Here is a 24,173-nt window from a genome sequence, read left to right as displayed (position 1 = left end):
GCAAAAACAAAGGGGCAACCACGCCAAAAGATGCCAGCTCTAACACGAATCATTCAGCAACACTCTCTCCAGGTCAAGTACCGCCCCTACTCACCATTGTCAATACCTCCTTTACTTAAGAATTCTTTTTAGAAGTTCTCCTGACAGCCAGATCTTCTCACTTTTTTTAAAATTACTTTTATTAAACAGTAGAGAAACAACATTTCTGATCACAATTGGTAGGGATAATGCAAATTTCAAATATACATACATAGGTATTTCCGTTGTAGGATATAATGCCTTGAATAATAGTGTAACATCAGTTATGGCGTATTAGGACCTTCAAGAGAGGAGACAGTTGGTGGAACACAAATATTACCACAATATGCATTCCATTTGCTCCATATAGAAGACCATTTTTTTTTGCATCCGCGTGCAACATAAACAGTTTTTTCTCTATTCATACACCATTCCATATCGGCCTTCCAAGCCTCCACTTTGGGCGACACCCCGCACGCCATAGCTGAGCTAGATTCCTTTTGGACACCATCAAGCCCAGTGTGTCCCATATTTTGTCTTTACTATTTAGGTTGGTGGGTTCCCAGACATTCAAAAGACATTGTTTGGCTTCAAGTCCTAGATATTCTCACTTTTAATGAAACAGATGACCTTGCCAACTACCAGCCCCCCACTTATTTACTTCTCATCAGCAAGATCATCAAAAAAGAGGTCTATGCTCAACTCCAATTTTACATAAATGCTAACCATCTCCTGCTTGACTGGCTTCAGACCACACTGCATCACGAAGGCCTCTGTCTTACACATCATCGGTCTCCTGACCACAGACTAAGATGAGTGCTGGACTTGTCAGATCCCTTCAGCATAATTGACTGTCTCACCCTCAACTAAAACCTGGAGTTGTGAATAGGAGTTCTTGTAACATCATGTGCTTGTTCACTTCCTACCTTTCTAAACAACACTAGTTTGTTCACATGAGCACCTTCAGATCCTAAAAGATCCCTATTCCTTGCAGAGTCCTTGTCATCTTTAAACTCTGGATGGAGCCCCTAGGGTTATACTTACAGATGGCAGCATCAAAATTCACAAATATGCCAATGATACAGAAATGTATTTGAAAGTCTCCTCTGCTACAGACATCAAATGCCTCCAACTCTGCCTGCACCTCATCTTGATTTGAAAATTCAGCACCCCTCTGAAGCTCAACCATACCAATATGTAAGTCTAGTTAACTCCCAAGAACAACAAACAAGATATAATACAAGCCTGCCTCACTGACATGAACCTTGATGACTTCGTATCTCAACTTTCACCAAATGTCAAGTCATATGGATTCACCCTGGACCCCAATCTCACCCTTGAGGAACACAATGTCAAAAAACAAATATGTCCTGGTACCGGCTTTCTCTCCTAAGGTAAGTGGAACTGTTTCTGCAAGAAAGCAACCTCAAAACTTCTGTTCAAGCTCTCTTACTCTTGTCTTGGTAGTGGTAACATACTGCTCCATGGCGTCCCAGACTCCACATATGCCCCTCCTACATTCATTCCTACATGCTGCAACATGTGTCATCCCGGGCTTAACCCCTTTGCTGCGGCGCTAAGGGGGCGGGGCGAACACACGGCGGGTCCATGCTGGTGACGGAACCGCTCCGTCACCAGCCGCGGTTGAGCTGTGCTGATGACGGAACGGTTCCGTCATGGCCCCGCCTGCTCAATAGAACGCCCAGCGCAGGCACGGAATCCACACCGCGCAGGCACGTCGGGCGGGCCATGACGGAACTACTCCGTCATCAGCACAGGGCCACCGCGGCTGATGACAAAGCGGTTCCGTCATCAGCACGGAAAAGGTTAAAGAAATATGATCACAACACCCCTATCCTGATCAAACTTGACTAGCTCCCCTGGCTTGGAGTATTATCACTAGGAACCTTTTATATCTTAGGTTGCTATGCTGTAGAAATAAGCTAGAATGGGACTATATAACAGGGAGTACAAACCTGATAACATATTGGCAAGATCCTCTCAGCCAGTGCTAAAGAGCTGATTTTTAGAGACTGAAATGACCTTTTAGTGCAGTGATGTGGGAATGAGGCTTTTCCTAAGGAAAGAGTCTGAACCACATCTCCTTGTACACTAGCCAGACCTTCTACCAAGCTTGGGATACTCCAGACTGTGTTTTAAAGGTAGCCCTAGGATTGGCACATAGCAAGCTCGGGCATATCATGTTCGAATGATCTGCTCACTCAAACTCACATGTTTAAGAAATCTGCCCAATAACTAGAGCACTACAAAATGTTTCTTTCTACACCCATCAGATTGCATGTTATCTCAGAAAGCCTCCTCCCATTGCATTATTCAAACCATGAATGAAAAAAATTGTTCTTGAATTATCACTCAAGACCTCTCCTTTCTTTCCTGAAAGTGAATCACTCTCATCTCCTTACCTTCCATTTTCTGCATGCCTCTTTTTTTTTTAGTATAGACGTCTCTCAGTCACATGTCTATCTTCCTTAATCTCTATTATTGTATTTCTGCAAATGGCTCACACCTCACTTCATAAATCACAATATCTTCTTCTTTAAACGCCTATCATTGCAATCTAACAATACCTATCTATTCACCTACCATTTGCATGAATCGACATACAACCCCACACCCCAATGATCACACCTAACTCTATAAAATCCATCTATCACAAAGAAACTGGAGTAAGTGTATGAAAAGTACCCCCCCCCCCCCCCCCCCGGGTTTTGGAGTAGTGTGCTACTCGTAGTAAAGTGATTTAACACTTTGTCGGGGATAGTAAACACGATATAAATGCAACTAGAATATAATAAAAAACATCAAAATTCAGTAACATTACACTTTAGTTCTCTGAATCCAGCCACCTCTCCTATCATTGACTGGGTACTTTGCTGCCTTTTGGCTACATTCACACTATACAAATATCACTTACATGTATTTAAAATTAAAAAAATCACTCCGTATAAGTTATAAAAGTTATAAGTGACTACATTCAAAGGTTATTAATTAAAACATATTTTAAAATATGTAAAAGAAATCAAGCAGAACAATGAGACAACTATTTTAAAAAACCATGAAAAATATCTTGGACTACGAAATGGTGACAGGCTCATAATACCTTAAATGTATTGCACAAACACATGGAAAAGGGGAAACGATGCTTTCAGGGACTCGTTTATTTAATGTGCTTATAGCAGCAGGAACGAAAGCTATTTTCACACAGTCAGTCTTCTGAAGAGGAAAGTGGCTGTTTCCAAAGCTGTCTTCTCCTGGTGCCTGTCTCTCTGTGCAGGCCCATTATCTGAGCTTGATAAACAGTCAGTTTGTAAATAAGAACTCTTCAACCCTTATAGACACCGATTGGGGGAAGGAAGGAGCAGGGTTATGTGGGTTGATTATGTAATGAGGCTTGTCTCGGGTACTAGTTATGAATCTCTCGGTAAACAGTGACCAGTAAATAGACAATCAAAATGCAGTATTTTGGTAGCATATAATGGTATGATTTACAATTATGCCTAGGTATTCTGGAGCACAGGAACACTGCTGTTTGTATATTTATTCATTAATGAGCATTCCTGCCGGCTCCCTTTCATTTCACCACATGGTGAAAGTACTTTAAGTGGTTTATGCGTGCGGCAGTGTTAAACTGGAGTACACCCTGAAAGTCTCAGCACTGCCTACATGCAATCCAGTGGCGTCACTAGGGTTGGTGTCACCCGGTGCGGGTAACTCATGGTGTCACCCCCTCACAATTTACCGGATGGACCAATTCACCCTCTGCCTGCACCATGTCCCCTCTGCCTGCACCAACTCTCCCTCTGTCCGCACCATCTCCCCTCTGCCTGCACCATTTCACCCTCTGCCTGCCCCATCTCCCCTCTGCCTGCACCATCTCTTCTCTGGTTGCACCATCGCTCCCTGTGCGCACACCATCTTCCCTCTGCCTGCACCATCTCTCCCTCTGCCTGCACCATCTCTACCTCTGCCTGCACCATCTCCCCTCTCGCCTGCACCATCTCTCCCTCTGGCTGTACCATCTCCCCTCCGCCTGCACCATCTCTCCCTCTGTCTGCACCATCTCTACCTCTGCCTGCACCATCTCTCCCTCTGCCTGCACCATCTCCCCTCCGCCTGCACCATCTCTCCCTCTGCCTGTATCATCTCCCCTCCGCCTGCGCCATCTCTCCCTCTGTCTGCACCATCTCTCCTTCTGCCTGCACCATCTCTCCCTCTGCCTGCACTATCTCCCCTCCGCCTGCAACATCTCTCCCTCTGTCTGCACCATCTCCCCCCGCCTGCACCATCTCACCCGCTGCCTGCACCATCTCTCCCTCTGCCTGCACCATCTCACCCTCTGCCTGCACCATCTCCCCTCTGCCTGCACCATCTCTCCCTTTGTTCACACTATCTCCCCCGCCTGCACCATCTCACCCCCTGCCTGCACCATCTCACCCTCCGCCTGCACCATCTCCCCTCCGCCTGCACCATCTCCCCTCCGCCTGCACCATCTCCCCTCCTGCCTGCACCATCTCACCCCCTGCCTGCACCATCTCTCCCCTCCGCCTGCACCATCATTCCCTCTGTCTGCACCATCTCCCCTCCGCTGTCATCCACGCAATCTATTGACACAAAAAGAAGCAGCGAAGCACCCAACCATCTTTTTTTAAAATCTTTGTGTTCTTGTTCTTAGAGGTCTTTAATAGAAATAATTCAAAACCACAAGTATCAAAATGAGGATGTGCCGATCTCCCTCGTTATAAGGCAACCGGAGAGCTAGGCGTGTCCTAAAAAGTGAGAACAAAACACGTTTTTTACTCTGAAGACCACGTTCTGCAATAATTAAATGATAAAGCTGAAAACATTTTTAAATGCTCTGCTATTCCACTTGAGCTGCAGGATAAACAATCTTGCTAGCTGCACAGCCCATTTTAAAGTTGTTGCACAACTCTATCACGTATTGTGCGTTTTAACACACACAGTAACAATCTGCCTCAGTGACCTTATGGCACTGAGCAGAATGGTTCATGATCCCTTGACCTGACTGCCGCGTCATTGACAGCTGAGGATCGATGGAGCTATCTGAAGCCAGTCAGCAGAGATGCCGGCACACCCTATGTGTGATCTGGAGCTCGTGGAGCAGGCTCGAGACTGGTGCAGCTAGCAGCAAGCCTTAGCTGCTGCGAGACGAGCATTATTAGGGCGAGGTAGGTCTGCGCATGCCATTAGATTAAATAGAGACATAACATACATGAACACAAACTTGCATATCACTATGACAAAACGATAAACTAGATGGTGTCACCCCATTGTGAGGGTGTCACCCGGTGCGGTCCGCACCCCCCGCACCCCCCTTGTGACGCCACTGATGCAATCAAGAGGGTTTCAAGGAGTCTCGTCGTCTACAGCACAACACCTGTACAGAAAGAACAACAATACCATTAAGGAGGCCAATGCTGTATCAAAGGGATAGTTCCAAAGCCATCCTTAAATGTGGTCCACACATGTTGACTTTTTTTTCCACAGGAAAAACCAGGCTTGCAGTCCTTGTGTTTTATATATACAGAGGTTGTTTTATCAACAAGTGTACATGCATATGTGAGTGGTTGTGTGGACTAGACACAGGGTACAGATTGGTCGAGTCAATAGATAGAAGCTTGCACAGAATGATGGATAGATTGCTGATAAGCAGCTAAATGTGTGAATGCTTACCTAGCTAGATGGAGAAAACAGGAGACAAGTAGGTTGACCTAAAGAGTTAGTCCTCAGCTATCACTTTACTCTGTCCTAATGCCACCAAACAAGAGCATTGCTTTCTTAGTAGCAAGCACTGCAGGATAAGACATAATCCTGGTGACCCCTTGCACTGGGCACCGCCTCCAAGCCCACGGACCATGCCCGCAACCAGGGCTTCATCCTGGACTCCTCCCTCCCGATGACCAAGCAAGTCAACGCCATCTCATCATCCTGTTTCAACACCCTGCGCCTGCTCCGAAAGATCTTCCAGGGGATCCCCACCGAAACCAGGAAGACGGTCACCCAAGCCCTCGTCACCAGCCAACTGGACTACAGGAACACCCTATATGCTGGAACCACAGCCAGACTCCTGAAAAGACTCCAGCGCATACAGAACGCTTCTTCACAACTCATCCTGGACATCCCACGTCACAGCGACATCTCTGCCCATCTGAGAGACCCGCACTGGCAACCCGTCAGCAAGAGGATCACGTTCAGACTCCTCACCCACGCACACAAGGCTCTCCATGACATGGGCCCAAAATACCTCAACAGCTGCCTCACATTCTACACACCCACCCTCCAGCTCCGATCCGCCAGCCTCGCCCTCGCCACCGTCCCACGAATTCGCAGAGCCCCAGCCGGAGGAAGATCCTTCTACCTGGCGGCCAAGACATGGAACTCCCTCCCCACCCACCTACGGCTGACCCAGGACCATCTCTCCTTCAGGAAACAACTCAAGACCTGGCTGTTCGAGCAGTAGCGGCTTCCCCTCCTCCCAGCGCCTTGAGACTCTAACGGGTGAGTAGCGCGCTATACAAATTTGTCTGATTGATTGAATTCTTTATAGAAAATGAGCAGAAAAAATCTGAACATGGCTTATATAGTATAAGCCGTGTTCAGATTTTTTCTGCTCCTTTTCTATAAAGAATTTCATTACTAACACGAGCACAGCAACAAAAAAAAACCCAAAAATGGCATGAGAAACATGACTTTCTAAGGTAAAGCAAACAGAGGGCGGATAAAGCAGATAGAACTTGGTAAGAGCACCTCTGATAAATACGTTAATTTGGCAAGCATAATGCATTATTCACAGATGGAAAATGCAAAAATGCAAATCATGCAAAATCCCAGAAAATATTTTGTAAATGTATTATTTTTCTTGCTGTTATTGGACAGCTGGTGGTGCTTTCAGGGACTGGCATCTCCAACAGCTGTTAAACGCTGTCATTGTTAGCCCACTTGATGTTGCACATTTGCTAGGATGATGCGTATAATCTTAATAGATCAGACCATTTTCAGCGCTTATTTGTTGAGAGACATTTGTTGACGCCTGATGCATGAACTGATTTTTCAGGTTCAAAATCTGGGATACGGGAAATCACAGGGTTTGCAACCACAAAATCAAGAGTTGCAATCTATTAAAAGTCCAAAAAGTATTTGTGACAGACACAGTTCCTTTTGGAACACATTGCAGATCACAAAGAGGAGGAGCTTACAAGGTGCCCCTCCTCTTCCTGATTTAGAATGCCATGCATCAGTTGTTTGCAAAACCACGGAGCAGATACGGACACTGTAACTAGAGTAGTATTGAATTTGCAAGTGGAAGCTCTCACTGTGGGAAGTCCCCCAGCATATAAATGTCGACAGTTTTCTCCTCTCCCCAATGTTAACAGTAGTGCCTTTGGCAATTCTCAATAATTTATGCTCCCCCTATGCTGTTACTTGGTTCTAGTCCCTAACACACATTTTCTGTCAGCGGGTGTCCTGTGGTAAGGACGCAACATCAATCACCCTCCTCCCTGCCTACCCCCCAATAATTTGCGTTTTCTTCACCCCACCCTTCTCCGCGATGCTTTTCTTATCCGAGAAAGGTGGTGTCTTCTCTCACGCTTGTGAGGAGAAGCCAAGATCAGGACCAGGATTCAGGCCAATACCCCCCCCCTTTTATGTCAATTTTTTGCATTATAGGAGCCCCTCATTTGCACATCATTTTTTGTAGCCGGACTCCCCGCCCCCCTCCACTTCCCCTCCCCCCCCCAACCACCACCAGCTCCCCTACCTTCACTGCACTTTTTATCTGTAATTCCCCGCCTGTTTCTATCCCGCTATCGAGGTGCAGAATCATTCAGCAAAAGCTGCATCCTTTATACCCTGCAAGGCAACATGTTTTTTTAAACAAAAAGCCGCTGTCCCTTTCGGAGACATCCAATGGTTTCAAAACACATATTTAAAAAGGCAGTTTCTGAAAAAGATAATGCAGGTTGCTGGGGCAGAGAAAGAAAGTATTCATCCTGAAAACAAGCTAAGGCCTTATACCTATGAAATTAGCTGCCTGGAAGCGTATTTATATACAAGTAGATGAGAAAGTAATGTTTCATCATCAGAACCTGTGTAAAATAATGTTAAAAAAGCATGTCTGCTATCTTCATTAATAGTGACTTTGGCCGCTGTCAATTGTGAGGGTCTGTCGGTAAAGCTGCTATGAGTGCTTTATGCCCCTGATGTTGTTCCCCACATGTGAGCATTTATTTATTTTGTTTTAAAACATGCCTCTTTAAGGGATAGCAGCTGCTTTAAAAAAAAAGTGGTCATGTGCAAGGAATGCAATTTTCCGCATCTCAGTCTCACCTTTGATTAGCTCCATTTTACATGTATTACCTTCATCTCACAGGTAAACATACAGCTCATTGCACCATCAGGATTCAAGCAAGCCGGGCGAAGACGGCTGTAATGCCAGAAACCGGTCCCCGGAAGCTTGTTTCCTTCCCAGTATAAGAATTGGCTTGGTAGTTTGGTCTGCCCTGTTCCCATGATGCACTGGGCCAGGGACAGACTAATTTGCATGTAGCCAGGTTCTGAGCTGGGATGGTGCAGTGAGCTAAAAAACGGTGATGGATCAAGCCCTGATCTGTTGACTGGGTATGAGTGTTCTGTTTAATTCAGATACTCTGTCCATCACCACCCCCTTTTCTGAATTGTTTTGTCCACCATAAGCGTGGAAGGGTATACTCAGATGTGAGTCCCTTGCTCATTGCACCATCAGGATTCAAGCAAGCCGGGCCGAAGACGGCTGTAATGCCAGAAACCAGTCCCCGGAAGCTTGTTTCCTTCCCAGTATAAGAATTGGCTTGGTAGTTTGGTCTGCCCTGTTCCCATGATGCACTGGGCCAGGGACAGACTAATTTGCATGTAGCCAGGTACTGAGCTGGGATGGTGCAGTGAGCTAAAAAACGGTGATGGATCAAGCCCTGATCTGTTGACTGGGTATGAGTGTTCTGTTTAATTCAGATACTCTGTCCATCACCACCCCCTTTTCTGAATTGTTCCCCACATGTGAGCATTTATTTATTTTGTTTTAAAACATGCCTCTTTAAGGGATAGCAGCTGCTTTAAAAAAAAGTGGTCATGTGCAAGGAATGCAATTTTCCACATCTCAGTCTCACCTTTGATTAGCTCCATTTTACATGTATTACCTTCATCTCACAGGTAAACATACATATAAAGAATGTCACATCTTTTTTTGACTTTCAGGTGGCTTGTATTTTTATATGGTGAGATAAGACCTGGAACATGCTGCTCCCCCCATTCAGCATTGGGTACACACATAATACACAGGCACAGATTCATTGCTACAGTGTAAAGGCCAAATTTGAGTTTAATTTCACAGTATAGCAAAATGGAGTCGAGGAACCACGTTTTACTCCTTCACTTACTTTACTTTACATCACCAAATGCGATGCAGTGCACACAACGAAATCCGTTTTATTTATTTATAAATTTACTGTTATAATCCGTAATCTATAAATTACAACCCCCAACCCTGCCCCCCCCCTCCCTACGTCACCTACTACCGGCTGTGGCTGCATCCTGGTGTTAGTTAACCCCTTCGCTGCTGATGACTAGCTGAGCTCGTCATCAGCCACGGTGGTCCTGTGCTGATGACGAGCTGAGCTCGTCATGTAACATGGGTTTTTTAAAATCTGCAGCACACCACTGTAAATCGTACCGCGGTTAAGGTGTTAAATACCTTTTTCTAAAACAAACATGAACAAATACCCCAGTGTAAACCTGTCCATATGCACAGAGTGGGGAAGGGGCATCTTGGCTCATTCAAGGTCTAGCCTCTTCTGAGCCATGGACCCTCCACACACTCACCAATGGTGATATATAACATATTACACTCTGCACATCGGCTTACATACTATATGTATGCGTGTGTCTAGTGGAATAGGACTTTAGAAACCATGGGACAATAATAAAAACCCTTTGGGATTGTGTAATCACTTGGCTACTTGCCTAAGGTCAAAAACTGAGAAAATAGTTGTGGATCTTTTTATAAACACATGTATGTTTTAGTTATAAATCATTTTATAGATCGTGCTCAGAAGTGAAATCGTAACTAATCAACTGATTATGAGCATAAATGAGTAACTGTTTTGCACTAATGTTGCTGTTTATCGAATACAAGAACTTTAACAAGCCTGATCTTGCCTTTCAGCATATTCACATTTCTCATATTAACAAAAATGTACGTTCTTTTTTTATTATTACATATAGCACATAGCCTCTTTGCTCCGCATTTTGTATGCAGCGAATGTCGTTTGCTTCATTCTTAGCTAGACAGGGAAATGGTCACACGAAGGTGCTCTATTTGACTGCACTGGTGGACAATTTCTGCAACATTGTCCACTCTAATCCTTTTTAGAAACTATTCTATTGGGATTTGTACTTTGTTTTTACTTTGTTATGGTTCTGTGTCATATTACTTGTAGGTACATATAAGCCGGTCACTTACGAATTCAGCCGCGTCCATATTGCGCTGGCTGAATTCCAGAATGTATTTGTTTGAACTGTTCTTTGCTTACCATTGCCAGAATGCGGTCCCTTTCCTCTGCTGGGGACATTTTCTTCTATTTAATCTGTTGCTCATCCTGGTGGCCCAGTCTTCCTTATTTCACTTTCTTATAATGTGTAGTCTAGTGTTTAATTTGTAAACAAATAAGTGCCAGGGCTCTCGCCAGGAGGTCACTGCAGTTTGCACCACACATTGCCCTGCTATGCTGCCAATGAATAGTAACAGCACAACTACTAACCATCACACTCCTACAAGTGTGAGGATTTAGACTATTTCAGGCCCCCAAAGCTATAAGAAAGGCTTAAGCAGCAGGCAATAGTAATTTTTAATGTTAATAATCAGCTGTTGTTGTGGTCACGTCTACATCTGCCAGACTGCACCATCTTGTGGCCGACTGTCACAACTGCCAGTGCAGAGCACCGGAAACCACCAGCTCAAATTAAGCACTGGTATACCTGCGACCTTCCTCTACCTACTGAAAGAGGCTAAGATGCATCGTTTCTGGGCTCACCTCTTTCACTGCACTCTGCCTGATTGCCTTATATTCCAGGACCACCCTGCCTGTTGCACTGAATGCTCACAATGCTCGGTGCTTCCCTGTATGCCTAACAGTGTCTACAAAAGTGCACACTGGTCAATGGACACACCGTCCTTGTGTCCACGCTTCTGTCGCAATCTTCTTTTATAATGTAGCAGTATGACGTGGACTAACGACGCATGGTTCAGGCTGCAGAGTACCAAATGCATTTGCTTGCAACCATTGCTCGTAGGTGACGGCAGATAAAATAGTCCGCAGTTGTCTAGCATCGAAGAGAGAATGACAGGGAGCGGGGCTTGGGGGGGTTGGTGACACCTCAGCTATACTGAACAAGGTAGCATTATTACACTGTTGGTACACACAATATCTGTATTGGCATTAGAAGTCTAGCTCCAACGACAAGGCATCTGTTTGCATAATTTAATCCCCTGCCCTTCCACCCACTTAGCCACATCGCTGCGGCTTCTATTCCGCCGCAGCGCTAAGTGGGCGGGGCGGCCGCTCGGCGGCCGCATGCTGATGCCGGAACCGCTCCGTCATCAGCCGCGGTTGGGCTGTGCTCATGACGGAGCGGTTCCGTCATGGCCCAGCCCGCTCAATAGAACGCGCTGCGCAGGCGCGGCCGCAGGGCCATGACGGAACCGCTCCGTCATCAGCACAGCGCCACCGCAGCTGATGACGGAGCGGTTCCGTCATCAGCATAGAAAGCGTTAAGGTTACCAGATGACTCCAGGTCATTATGGACACCCTTTTCCAGTCCTGCTTTTCCTTAAACAGGTCTTTTTTGTTTTGTTTACTAGTGTACTGCATTAGGTTATTGAAAGAAAATCACGGACTGGAGCACTGAGTCCTTGGTGACTTGTTTAATCAGGTAACAATGCATACAACAATCACTATGGCATATGGGACCATTGTAACATACCGTAGGCTACGCTACACTACTGTTCTTTCAGTAACCCATCATCAGAATGGCCTCCCCACTAGTTATTTTTGGAATGGCGTCCAGAAATGTAGAAATCCCTGGGTCAATGAAGAATTTTGAGGTGACCTTTGAACACAATCTATCCATATGCTTGACCCTTTAAAACACAAATCTGAAATGAAAGTGTCATCATTTGGATCGCATCAATCACCGTTGATCATTGATGGCAGATATCGTGATCATGAGCATCCCAAGGTGACCCTGTTATTGCAAAGGGTCGAGCGACTCTTGAAGAACATGGGCTGATTCCTCTGTCAGCTGCTTCTTTATTAATCCAGGCCTAGGGCACGCCTAGCCATATGCTACCAGTTTTACATCATATAGGCATCCAGAGAATTAAAAAAAAAAAAAAACACAAAACAAAACCCAGATTTTTGTTCTTGCTCTCTTGCCATGAAAAACTCCCCACACTTTGAAGCAACAAACGGGTCTGGTGAGTAAAAGGAAGGAATAACCAATTTGCGCAGGTTTTAAGATTGCCAAAGCTAACAGTACATTTACAAAAAAGCTACGTTTCTTCCCAGCATAAACAGACCTTGTAATTTTACATGACTGGACAAGAAGATAGGAGGCATTCTGAAGCCTGTCAGTGTGCATCTTTCATGAGCAGGATTTACATTTTCCTCGGAAGTCAGTGCTTTTGGTAAACCGTTCTTGGCAGTTTCCCCATCATATCATCTGTTTCTCCAGGCACGAGCACTCTGCATTTTTCCTTGACAGCTGAAGTTCAAGCCATGATATGAATGCATCCAGGATGCTAATAACAGTCTCGGTTGCCTTAACGTGACATCTCAATAATGACAAGCTCCCACTGTAAACACAGCGGCTCATTTCCACAGCTGAACGTCAAGAAAAGGGAAATACCAACAGAAGGAAAGAAATAATTGCTTTTCATGTTTAGACCCGATTTTTTTTGCATCTGCTCTCTCTTTAGCGCTGCAGCAGAGGGCTGTGTTTTTTTTTTTGTAATTAGAGTTTACACAAGATAACACAAGGTAGTTGAGTTGGTAGTTTTATTTCAGGAAATTGACGGGTCTCATTTGAACTTGGAGCTGATCCGGGGGCAAGGTCCTAGACTTCATCTCCCGCCTGATGGAGTCCATTTTGTATCGGGTTACTTCAAAAATGAAACGCGTGCCATCAATTTTAAGTAGAACACACTGATAGCAGCTGTATACAACAGCATCATTTTTAATACTCGTGCTGTTATTGTTCGATGCCACACTTTAATATACACTAATTGAGTCAGTCTCCTGCTTTTGAAGCAATGGCGTTTAATGACTACATATGCCTCTCACAGGACGCTGCGTGGCATTAAAAGTTATGTGCAGCTGGTGCTGAGAGGGCCTGCACTCTTTAATTGACTGCTGCTGCTGATTGTTCTAATGCCGAATGCTAAAATAGGTGCTAATTACATATATTTATTACACACGAAATAAAGAGGCTTTTATGTCATGGCTCCCATTAGAACTCGGTCTTTTACTCAGCCTCCCCTCGGTACTGGGTCATTGCCTAGACTTTTTTTCTCCCAAAATAATGTTCTGTTTCTCACTTGAAGCTTGGTAGGGATCTCTAAACCGCAATACATAGGGGCTGGGCGCTGAAATGGCGTTTTATCATTGGGAGGGCACCTGGGTATATGGGTGCCCCAACTTTACCTACCTGTACTGTTACGCCACACATACCAATAACTAGACCAGGAATGAATAACCAAAATAGAATCTGGTATTCATGATAGTGGCACTCAGTGACAGCCATACATAACAACAGAAAAAAGCAGAGTTTTAGCAAACACTAAGAAAGTGATAGGGTGATGTGGAACCTGAGCCTTGCGGCTTGGATAAGGGGGACAAGGATGGTGTAAATGAGTTTTGACATGGGTTATTCCCTCAACCCAAACCATACCTCATACACAGGTTGGTTTTCACAGTGATTATAATTAAAGACTTGCTATCTTTTAACTGTAATTGTTTTTATTTGATATAAGATCGTTTATTGATTTTTTTTAACTCTTATGTGATATTGTATTATGATGGCTTTCATTCATGTAAATGATCCATTTTTATTTGATCGAATAAAATAATAAATACAAATAAATTAAAAATGATTAAAGGCTCCCCTGCCATGTAGGTGGCCCTGATGGTGTGTATACATGCCACAGTTGATTGCCTGAGATCAGGAATCTTGAAAGCCAGAATTGTGTCTACCCTTCACGAGATTGCGATTGTGCGCCCTCCTGCAGTTTACCACAAACCTTCAGTGTGAGTATGACTGCAAACAAAAAACCTTTACATTTCTGTGGGAAGGGATAGGAAGCCTCAAAGGAAGAGGCCGGACAGCATTCCTCCTTTTTGGGATACACTGGCCTTACCCCAGCAACAAATTAAGGAGATGACAAAAAGAAGGAGGGAAATGGGCTTGTTTCTCTCCAGCCTCTTCATTTTCTTTGCTGGCTAGTTAGAGTTGAGTGGGGGGTCAATGCCCTCGCTCCCCGTTCACATTTACAGTGCCTCCACGTTGTCACTTTGAGCTGTTGCTGGTGCTAGATGGAGATGACAAAGATTTCCTTAACCATTGGAGACCACCATGTGCTTATGTGGATAGATTAACCAACATGAAGCCTTTCTTCACAACATATCTTCTGACTACACAGACAAATCTGGATTTAATCGAAACCAAGAACGTACTATCATCCTTTCTTTTAACTCATACTAAAAAGAATTCCTGATCGATCTCTTGCATCTAGTGTTAACGAGATTTATTGATTGTATTGTGACAGCTGTTGGTGATGGTGTGAATTATCCATTCAGTGGTTTATGATGTCTTATGAAATGGTGGGCAGTGATGCAGGTTTTTATATGCACCTCACGGTAGGTACTTGGTTCATTAATTTGTCTTCGTGGGTTGATTAAAGGGAAGAAATGCTGGTGCAAGCACACTCAGATGTTGTTGTGATCTCATGCCTGGTTGGTTTCAGGCCACAGAAGTTTACCCCATTAAGACATAGTTGTGTGCTGTTCTTTGCTTTTAGAGTCACGCTTTTCTTTATTCTTCCAGCATTTTGACTCTTACTTCAGAGTGAGTGCAAGAGGACGAAGCCTGAACCTCATACATTTTACATGGCAATTGCCTTATGCAATGTTACAAAGTCTGATGAAACTTTACTGTATTACAACTCTTTAAAAACCTATGAAAGTGTTGCATTTCTCTATAAAACATTTTGTAGTAATTGGATATTTTGCTATGTTCTTGCTCTTCTTGATGTTTTCAACGATTTGAGTTCTATCGAATTTATGATACACAAGATTTGTTTATTATATTTCAGTACAACAAAAACAATGTCCATTGAACATAGAGAGCACAGAAACCACACCCATCAACCCATTATTGCACTAACTAGGCTCACCTTTACTGCTAAGCTCCCCTTTACTGCCATGGTCACCTTTACTGCCATGGTCACCTTTACTGACATGGTCACCTTTACTGCCAGGCTCACCTTTACTGTCAGGCTCACCTTTACTACTGGGCTGACCTTTACTACTGGGCTCACCTTTACTGCCAGGTTCACCTTTACGGCCGAGCTCACCTTTAGTGCTGGGCTCACCTTTAGTGCCGGGCTCACTTTTACTGCCGGGGTCACCTTTGCTGCCAAGCTCACCCTTAGTGCTGGGCTCACCTTTAGTGCCGGGCTCACTTTTACTGCCGGGCTCACCTTTACTGCCAGGCTCACCCTTACTGCCAGGCTCACCTTTACTGCTGGGCTCACCCTTACTGCCAGGCTCACCTTTACTGCTGGGCTCACCCTTACTGCCAGGCTCACCTTTACTGCCAGGCTCACCCTTACTGCCAGGCTCACCTTTACTGCTGGGTTCACCTTTATTCCTGGACTCACCTATACAGCCAGGCTCACCGACACAGCCAGGCTCACCTTTACAGCCAGGCTCACTTTTGCTGCTGAGCTCACTTTTACTGCCATGCTCACTCTAACTGCCAAGTTCACCTTTACTGCCAAGCTCACCTTCAATGCAGGGGTCACCTTTGCTGCCGAGCTCACCGTTACAGCCACACTCACCTCACCTTTACTGCTAGGGTCATCTCTCATGAATGGATTGTAGTTCTTGTCAAACCCATATGTTTCATGAAAAAAAATATTTGCTACAAACAACAATGAAAACTAAGGCTGCCTTCAGTAATCAATTTAAAGTACAAAGAGCAATTTAAACCGGACAGTACCAGCCACTGAACCCTAGTGACACATGTGCCTTTACTGCTATGAACAGATGTAATTCAATGATGCAGAAAAAAAGGCAAGCACTTGTAGAAGAGACTAATTCATCTCCGATGGCATTGTGTTCAATGTAGTCATAAACAAGACTGTGCCAGTTCCAGGGTTAATGTCTACGCGTATCAACAGCTCTAATTTCTTCCTTACAATACCCACTTGATACTGGGCACTTTTGGACTGCATTTCCATAACAATATACTGTTTTATATAACCTATATCAGCATTTCACAAATTAGCGCATGCTCATACACTGTCAGCAACAATATTTACACCACCAGCAAACTCAAAACCTAGCACCAGCTCCACGACTAAACATACTGTCTATCAAGTACATGCTATCATCTCAGTTTGTATTATCCCCACTGCCTGTGAGATAACAGTATTTAATCTGTCCAACCATGAGGCGAGGAGAGGCGTAGTAAGGTTACCATGGGCTTGCAGACAAGCATGGGGAAACAAGCATTTGCAATGCAATAGATCTCACATTTACAAGAGTTTAAGCTATTGTCATTTACAATGGCGATAGCTCAAACTCTTGAAAATGTGAGACTATTTCACTTCAAAGAAGCAGCCGCCATTGTTCGGGGCTGCTTGAAAGTGAAAGCGGGCATGGTGAGGAAAGCACATTGTGCCTGCAGTAGGAGAAAACCATTCAAGAAAAGAGTGCTTACATACGAAATAAGACAATCACTGTTGCATCCAAAGTAAAACGGCCAGTCGCCATGGGAGGTTACAAATGCAGACAAGGCAGTAATAAGGAGGGACTAACAACCCAATAATGACTCGCAAGCCAGCGCTTACGAAGGACAATGACACAAGCCAACGAAAAAATATGGGCGAAGAGTGGGCAGGCCTTCTCTTCCATACTCCACGACAACAAGCCTTGCAGAGCAGCGCATGCGCGCTGACTTAGGCTCGACCTAAAAAACCATGACTTCTGGTGAAATAGTATCATTTATTTTTTGCAGTGGTGACACTCGAAGCAGCAGTATTTTTAGCATTTAGAGAGCAGAGTAGATCAGTGGCCTAGCAAGGATACCAGGGACTTGTGTGCAAACAGGGGGGAAAACCACCTGACTTCTGGTGGGATCGCATCATTTACTATTTTCAACCATGACACTCAAACCAGCACCATTTTCAGTATATAGAGGGTAGAATAGAGGAGAGCACAGGAGAGGAAAGGAAAAGAGAACAATGGCTTAGCAATGGTAACGTGGGCTTGCGTGCCAGCAAGCGAAGAACCCCCTGACCTCTGGTGAGATAGTAGAATACAACAATAAGGAGGGTTCACTGTGCTCCAGTGCCACTGCTCCTGGGGCACCATACACCATTGCTAGCTATGCCCATAGAGGAGCGAGAAAGTGTGTGCATTTGCGTGTGTGCGCTTGTACGCGAATGTGTCTGTTTTCTCTGTACGCCTGCAAAGAGCAAACAACTATTGCCTGTCAACAATAGCAACTAATAGCTCAATCACTGTAAGAATAGACAGGCCTCACTTGAAGTGATGGCATGGCTGTCAATTTCAGGAGTTAGCAATAGGGAAGGGCGCTCCCTATTCTGCAGCCTAATACACCGCGCGCTCCTGGACCAGCAGAGAGGCAGGAATCCAGAGGGAACTCATCATAGCAGGCAGGCAGAGAAAACACACCGGCCATGAAAGCCAGGTCAATAAACTTTCAACACAGCGAAGATTACTTCTATCTTCAAATCTGAGGGCAGGGTACACAAGGGACCTTCACGCTCTAATTAAATCTTCATGTCTTTGCCCCTGACAGAGCATCTATCAGCAATGTTTATTGTGAGGCCCGTTTCAGAAGGCATTCTTAGATGAACAAATGAATTGTTACTTGTTGCAAAAGGTCAGAGGGAGAACTAGCAATTTTGCCCCAGCCTCTACTACATTACTCCCTCCATACATAAGAGCATACCAGGAATAAAGCCGTAACAGTCAGAGCAACCAAAAAAAAATGTTCTCTTACCAAGCGGTTGTCCAGCGATGATCCTAGCATTTTCTCCTCCCACGGCTGCCCTTGCATGTCTTTCACTGATGTACTGCACAAATGCATAACCTTTGTGCACCGAACAGCCCACGATTTTTCCATATTTCGCAAAAATTGCCTCAATGTCGGATTTCTTGACGATGGCTGTATTGAGGTTTCCAATGAAGACTCTGGAGTTGATGGACCTGGGGTCGTTCTTGTTGGTGACATTGCTTGTCTGTGTTTTGCCAGTCATAGTGGTCTCTGTTGGTTTTGCTAGAAACAAATCACAGAAATCAGTGATCACCAGTATTCAGAACACAGGAAAATCATAAAGGTACACATTTCTTAACATTCACGAGGAGTGCATTATAAAAGTCAAGCTCAAATTGTTTCTATAAGCATCATAAACACAGGTGTTTGTTGTTTAACACAGTAAACCTATCAAGACGTACAATCACCATGGTCAAGAATCATAAGAGTAACAGCCTGGTAAGTAGAGATTCTCTCCAGTATCCCCTCTTCACCCCCTTGCTTATTTGAGATTAAAAAAATGAAAAGTGTCGGGGACCAAGGATTTTCTTAGGAGTCTGCTGCTGGGGTCACTGAATAGCAAATCGGCCTATGTTGATTCCACCTCAAGTGTCTTTATTGCACCACTTTATACTTCCTATACTTTATTTCACCCTTGCAGCTTCTTTTTTCACCCCTGCTCTCTCACTTAGCCACTGTTTCCGACCTTTCTTATCCTCTTCCTTCCTCCCATTTCCTGTCTTTCTCTTTCGGGTCCAAGTCTGATGATGAAAAACAAGTCTGGCCCCAAGAAATGAGGTCTGGTGCACAAATGAAGCACTGCTCACTCCACCATCCACTCCGTGGCATGAGACTTATGTGTGTGCACCTTCAAAAGTGTTCTTGGATCCTAAACTGCGCTTCTCTCTTGGATCTAACCCTGCCGATGCAGACTCTCGGATTGTTGTCAAGCCCTCGTCCATAATTCATTTTCGGACAGCAAAAGTTGCACAGACTGAAGCCCTTTGGTCTCTGTTCTTCGATCTGTTGCTGAGCACGGCTTCCTAAATTAGTTTTGGAAGCCAATTGGTATTGCTTCGTAGCCCGTATTGGTTTTCTGTTGCATGATGGCCTTACTTTCCCTACTCGGATGATGCATACTTTCTGGTAGATGCCGAGGCACCATTAGAAGAGCTGTACAACCTCCTAAACGTCACAGAAGGCAGGACCCTGTGAGTGGACATTATCTCCAGCCGTGGTCCGTGCAGGTAACAGTGGTGGGGATTTCACGGGTCGATGCAGAGGGAAAATTAAATAAAGAATTAACAGCCAGATTCATCAAACTAAAATCGGCTCGCAAAGGGCCAGATTCTGAGAATCTGGCCCTTTGCAAGCGCTATTTTTGCATTTGCGATTCATCATCCCAAATGCAAAAATCGCAATTCTAGAAATCGCTAAATTGCGAACAATTGCATTTAAGGAATCTCAATTTGAGATTCCTTAAATGCAATTCATGAACCATTTCAAAATTGCGAATTCGCAATCTGGGGCTGCTATTTACCGCGAAGTCTAACTACGTGGTAAGTAGCAAACACTTTGAAAAATGGACTAAAGTGCATTTTTCAAAGTTTCATGTTGCACACACACATGCCCTAAGGGCATGTGTGTGCGCAACATATGCGCACACATCAATTTCAGGGGTGCAACAGGGTGTCCTTTGGACACCTCTGCACCCTTGAAATCGCAATCTCAATTTGCGAATCGCTAATAGCGATTAGCAAATTGAGATGGTCTTCCCATTCATTCCTATGGGCCTCTAGGCCCATAGGAAAGAATAGGGAGATATTCCTTAATTGCGACTCGCAATTTGCCCCCACGAGGCCCCACCGCTGTTACCTGCACGGACTGCAGCTGATTACCTCTGAACATTCATCTACTTGCCCCTCACACTTCGGCCACTTTGGGGTCCCAGATTCTGGTTCCAGGGTCTAGACCTGATAGCAGTGTCTACAGTCCTTTCCACAGGGCCAATTGGTACTCCGGACCCCTTCTTCCTTAAAGAAATTGGGATTTCCTAATTTAAAAAAGTATTACTCTGCACAGAAGGACACCTTTGTGACCATTCAATGTTTCTGCAAAAATTCTCAGGCCCACTCGCCTTGATACCAGATACTGGCCACTCTTGTCCTGATGATAACCTTTCATTAAACTTGGTCAAAACGCCATCGACAACATACCGATATAGACTCCTAGCAAATTAATAAAATAATCAAAAAAGGAGTCGTATGTCTTTTTAATTGGGATGCACCTTGTTTTTATACGTTTTCTCCCCACTGCACTTTCCTTCACTATAAGCATGAGCACTGGATTTTCTAAAATAGTAAAGTTCTTTAAATATCGCAAATATGCAATGAATAAATTAATTGCAAAAATAAACCTGCCTATATTGTACACCTTTACAGTATAAATTATGATATACTCTCGGTATTTTACTGCGAGAAGTCTCTCTGTGTGTATTACAACGATTTAAATCCTAGTGAACCGTTTTTTCTCATAATATAATTCTCTCTTGAATCCAGGCACTTGAACCTAAAACATATTATACCTACTTTAGGAAATTACCCAGAAAGATGAAGACAACTCAAATGGAGAAAGACCCACCAGGTGAATGGCAGTAAAGTCGGTCCGAGTGGAGTACCAGGACGCATACAATCACAATCAAAAACACAACGAATCATAAGTTAATAATATCAGAGGAAAACTTTAAAGGAATGTTCCCAATCAGAATGTTCGATACTTGCATTTTACAAAAGCATGTCGAGAGAAGCAGCACAGGGAGTAATTGGAAAAATAAATTGAAAGTGTTAAAAACTGGGTCACCAAGAACAGAGATGTGGCTGAATTTAAGCTGGATTCTATGAAACTCTTATGCCTCACATCAAGTAAATATCTTATGATAAAAAAGAATGTTGATCTGCCATTCTAGAATCCCAAAAGAAAGACATGAGGAAATGAAAAATAATAAAAACGTTGTGAACATTGAAATGAAAGAACTACAACACATGTTACTTATATCTAAGCAAAGCAAGGAATACTCACTCCCCAGCCACAGAGAGGCAAGAACCTGAATGTCATAATCCAGGCTTATCATGCAGTGATGAATCTTGGCTTATAGATGGCAAGGAACTCCGACACTAGAGTAAAATATATATATATATATATATTTTATTTAACCCAAAGCCAAAGGAGTGAGGAGAACAAAGTATGATCATAATACCGATATCCCCATAAACTAAAACAGGTATAGACAAAGCCAGTATTTGTCAGCTCTAAAAGGCCATGCTATTTATTGACAGCACTATCGCAGGCATACCCATTTGGAAGGTCCCCTGGCTACCTAAACGACACCGCCCACCAGAAGTGTACATTTCTCCGGTGTTGAGGTCCACCATGAAGGTGTGGGACAAAGTGCAGGAGAAGTGTGGGCTTTCGACCGCCATGTCGGTTTGGCGCCGGTTTCGCTGAAAACTAGCACAGATTTACGTTTTTCAAAAGAGTTAAAAAACGTCTCCCCGGCCGTACATTCAATTTCTTAAAGCTGTACTCGAGTCTGTAAAAGCATCACACTTAGCACACGCACTCTCCACATTTGGACACCTTTTCTACATTTGAAGATGATCGCGGCTCGCAAGTATTCACACGCAGATTCGGACTGACAGCCCGTAGATCCCCGTTTTCAGCTAAGCTTTGTAATCAAAGCCCATCTAATCCAAAGTGCTTTTACGTTCTCAATAAGGAGAGACATCACATTGCAATAAGCAGCAATCTCTTGCAGCATTGGTAACCACGCGGTATAAAAGTATTATAAAATACAACTGTTTTGCACACATGGTCCAGAATCTCAACATGAACGTCTAATTTCATTCTGATAGATATACGTATAAATTGTGTGGTGGTAATTTCCTGACGAAGACACTTCCAGTGCCGAAACGCGAGTCGAAGAAACCATCTCTACCAATATTAAATTGTCTATGTTTTTAATAATTTTATTATATGTATCAATGAAAGCTATTAGTTGATGTTTTTAAAGTGTAAATGCATTTGTTGACATAATTAAAATGTACTATATTTTTTAATTCTTTCCTTTTTTGAACTCATTTTTTGCATTGCACATGTCATATATTGCCTGGGAGTGTTGTTTTTCACTGTATGTTTTACCCTGTCCCAGGAACTGAATCAATTCACAGGGGGTCCTTGATATTTACACTTTTTTTCAAAGTCTGTAGATTATGTGCAAGTCTTTCCTTAGGTGACTTAATCCCTGAGCTATTTTACTGTGCCCCACGCGTTTCTGGGAACCTTTTCCCTTCATCAGGGGCTGCCATCAAGGAATGCTGTTCACGCATCAATATTAGCCAGACATTTATTTATAACAACACCCACTACAGGCATGAACAAATGCATTAATTCTCAAGGAATACCTAATGTGACTCTCATGCACCAAAGGGACTACATATCCCAGAAAACTTGGTATGACGATGCACCCAGCATACGCCTACCATGGGTGTTGTTATAAATAAATGTCTGGCAAATATTGATGCATGAACAGCATTCCTTGATGGCAGCCCCTGATGAAGGGAAAACGTTCCCAGAAAAGCATCGGGCACATTTCAAATTGTGGAGCGGGGAAGTATGCTGAGTGAGAAGCCCGTAGGTCGGAGAAATGTTGTGTGCCTCCCCGAAAGCTCAGGCACTTTGGACAATATATATATATATATATATATATATATATATATATATATATATATATATATATATATATATATATATATATATATATATATATATATGCATATATATATAAATGCGTATATATATATATATATGTATGCAATTGCATATATATATATATATATATATGTATATGTATATACATACATACATATATACATTTCATTTTGTCAAAGACGATGCTGAGCACTCATATGCTATAATCAGATATCAAAAATAAATTGCGCACTTGGGAAAAACTTTCAAAAAAGAGATCAATAAATGGTGGGAGGTGGGAGGTGGCGTCACTGAGAAAGTACATTGAAGTAAAACGCGTGCTACTCGGTTTACATATTAGTTTGATGCCTAACCACCAGGATACAAGTAACGAGCTATTGAGCGAATGGGGTGAATATATTCTACAATCCTCATTAGGACTAATAGAAATCTTAATAAAACACATAGAAATAGCTTTGGAAAGAACAACAAAACAACTAAAGGAATTGAAAAAAGAATTGTCCACAGTAGATTTGAACCCTGAAATGAAAAAATTCAAGGAAGAGCTGGAATATTACATCGAGAAACATGAGGAGACTGTACAAAGGAGAAAACAGTCGAAATTTGAAAGAGATAAGGAAGAGTACCAGGAAGGTCGCATCTTTACATACGCAAGAAAATATGACAGATTTAAACAAAATGATACATTGGATCTCAGTGCCAACACTGGAAGTGTGTCCTCGCTAACCTCGACAGAAGCCAGTGTGAGTGAAGGAGAAGGGGAACAAAGAGATGAAACTGGCACTACACCAGAAGAATTGGTGGAAATCATTAATGTCACCAATGGCAAACAACAGAGGAAGGGGAAGAGGACGTGTAAACATCCACAGAAACAGACCAGAAGAGGCAAGCGGAAGCGCAGGACAAAATTTTGGCGCCAACCGAGTGGGAACAATGACCACAAGTATGCGGCAGAAATGGAATTAGTGGATCAAAAT

At 43.6% G+C, this 24,173-nt stretch overlaps 1 protein-coding gene across 3 annotated transcripts in view; it reads right to left on the bottom strand.

Annotated features, from left to right (window-relative positions):
* RALYL (RALY RNA binding protein like) overlaps nt 1-24,173 on the bottom strand; it is a 1,731,499-nt gene that overhangs the window by 633,965 nt on the left and 1,073,361 nt on the right. For all 3 annotated transcript variants that reach the window (XM_086965943.1, XM_086965944.1, XM_086965945.1), the window contains exon 5: nt 18,397-18,672. In XM_086965943.1, the coding sequence (XP_086822069.1) occupies nt 18,397-18,672 (276 nt within the window). The remainder of the gene's footprint in view (nt 1-18,396; nt 18,673-24,173) is intronic.

The sequence above is a fragment of the Lissotriton vulgaris genome, chromosome 4_1, assembly GCF_964263255.1.
Source record: "Lissotriton vulgaris chromosome 4_1, aLisVul1.2, whole genome shotgun sequence".
Taxonomy (NCBI): domain Eukaryota; kingdom Metazoa; phylum Chordata; class Amphibia; order Caudata; family Salamandridae; genus Lissotriton; species Lissotriton vulgaris.
The sequence above is the reverse complement of the archived record's forward strand: the minus strand, read 5'-3'. Positions and strand labels throughout refer to the sequence as shown.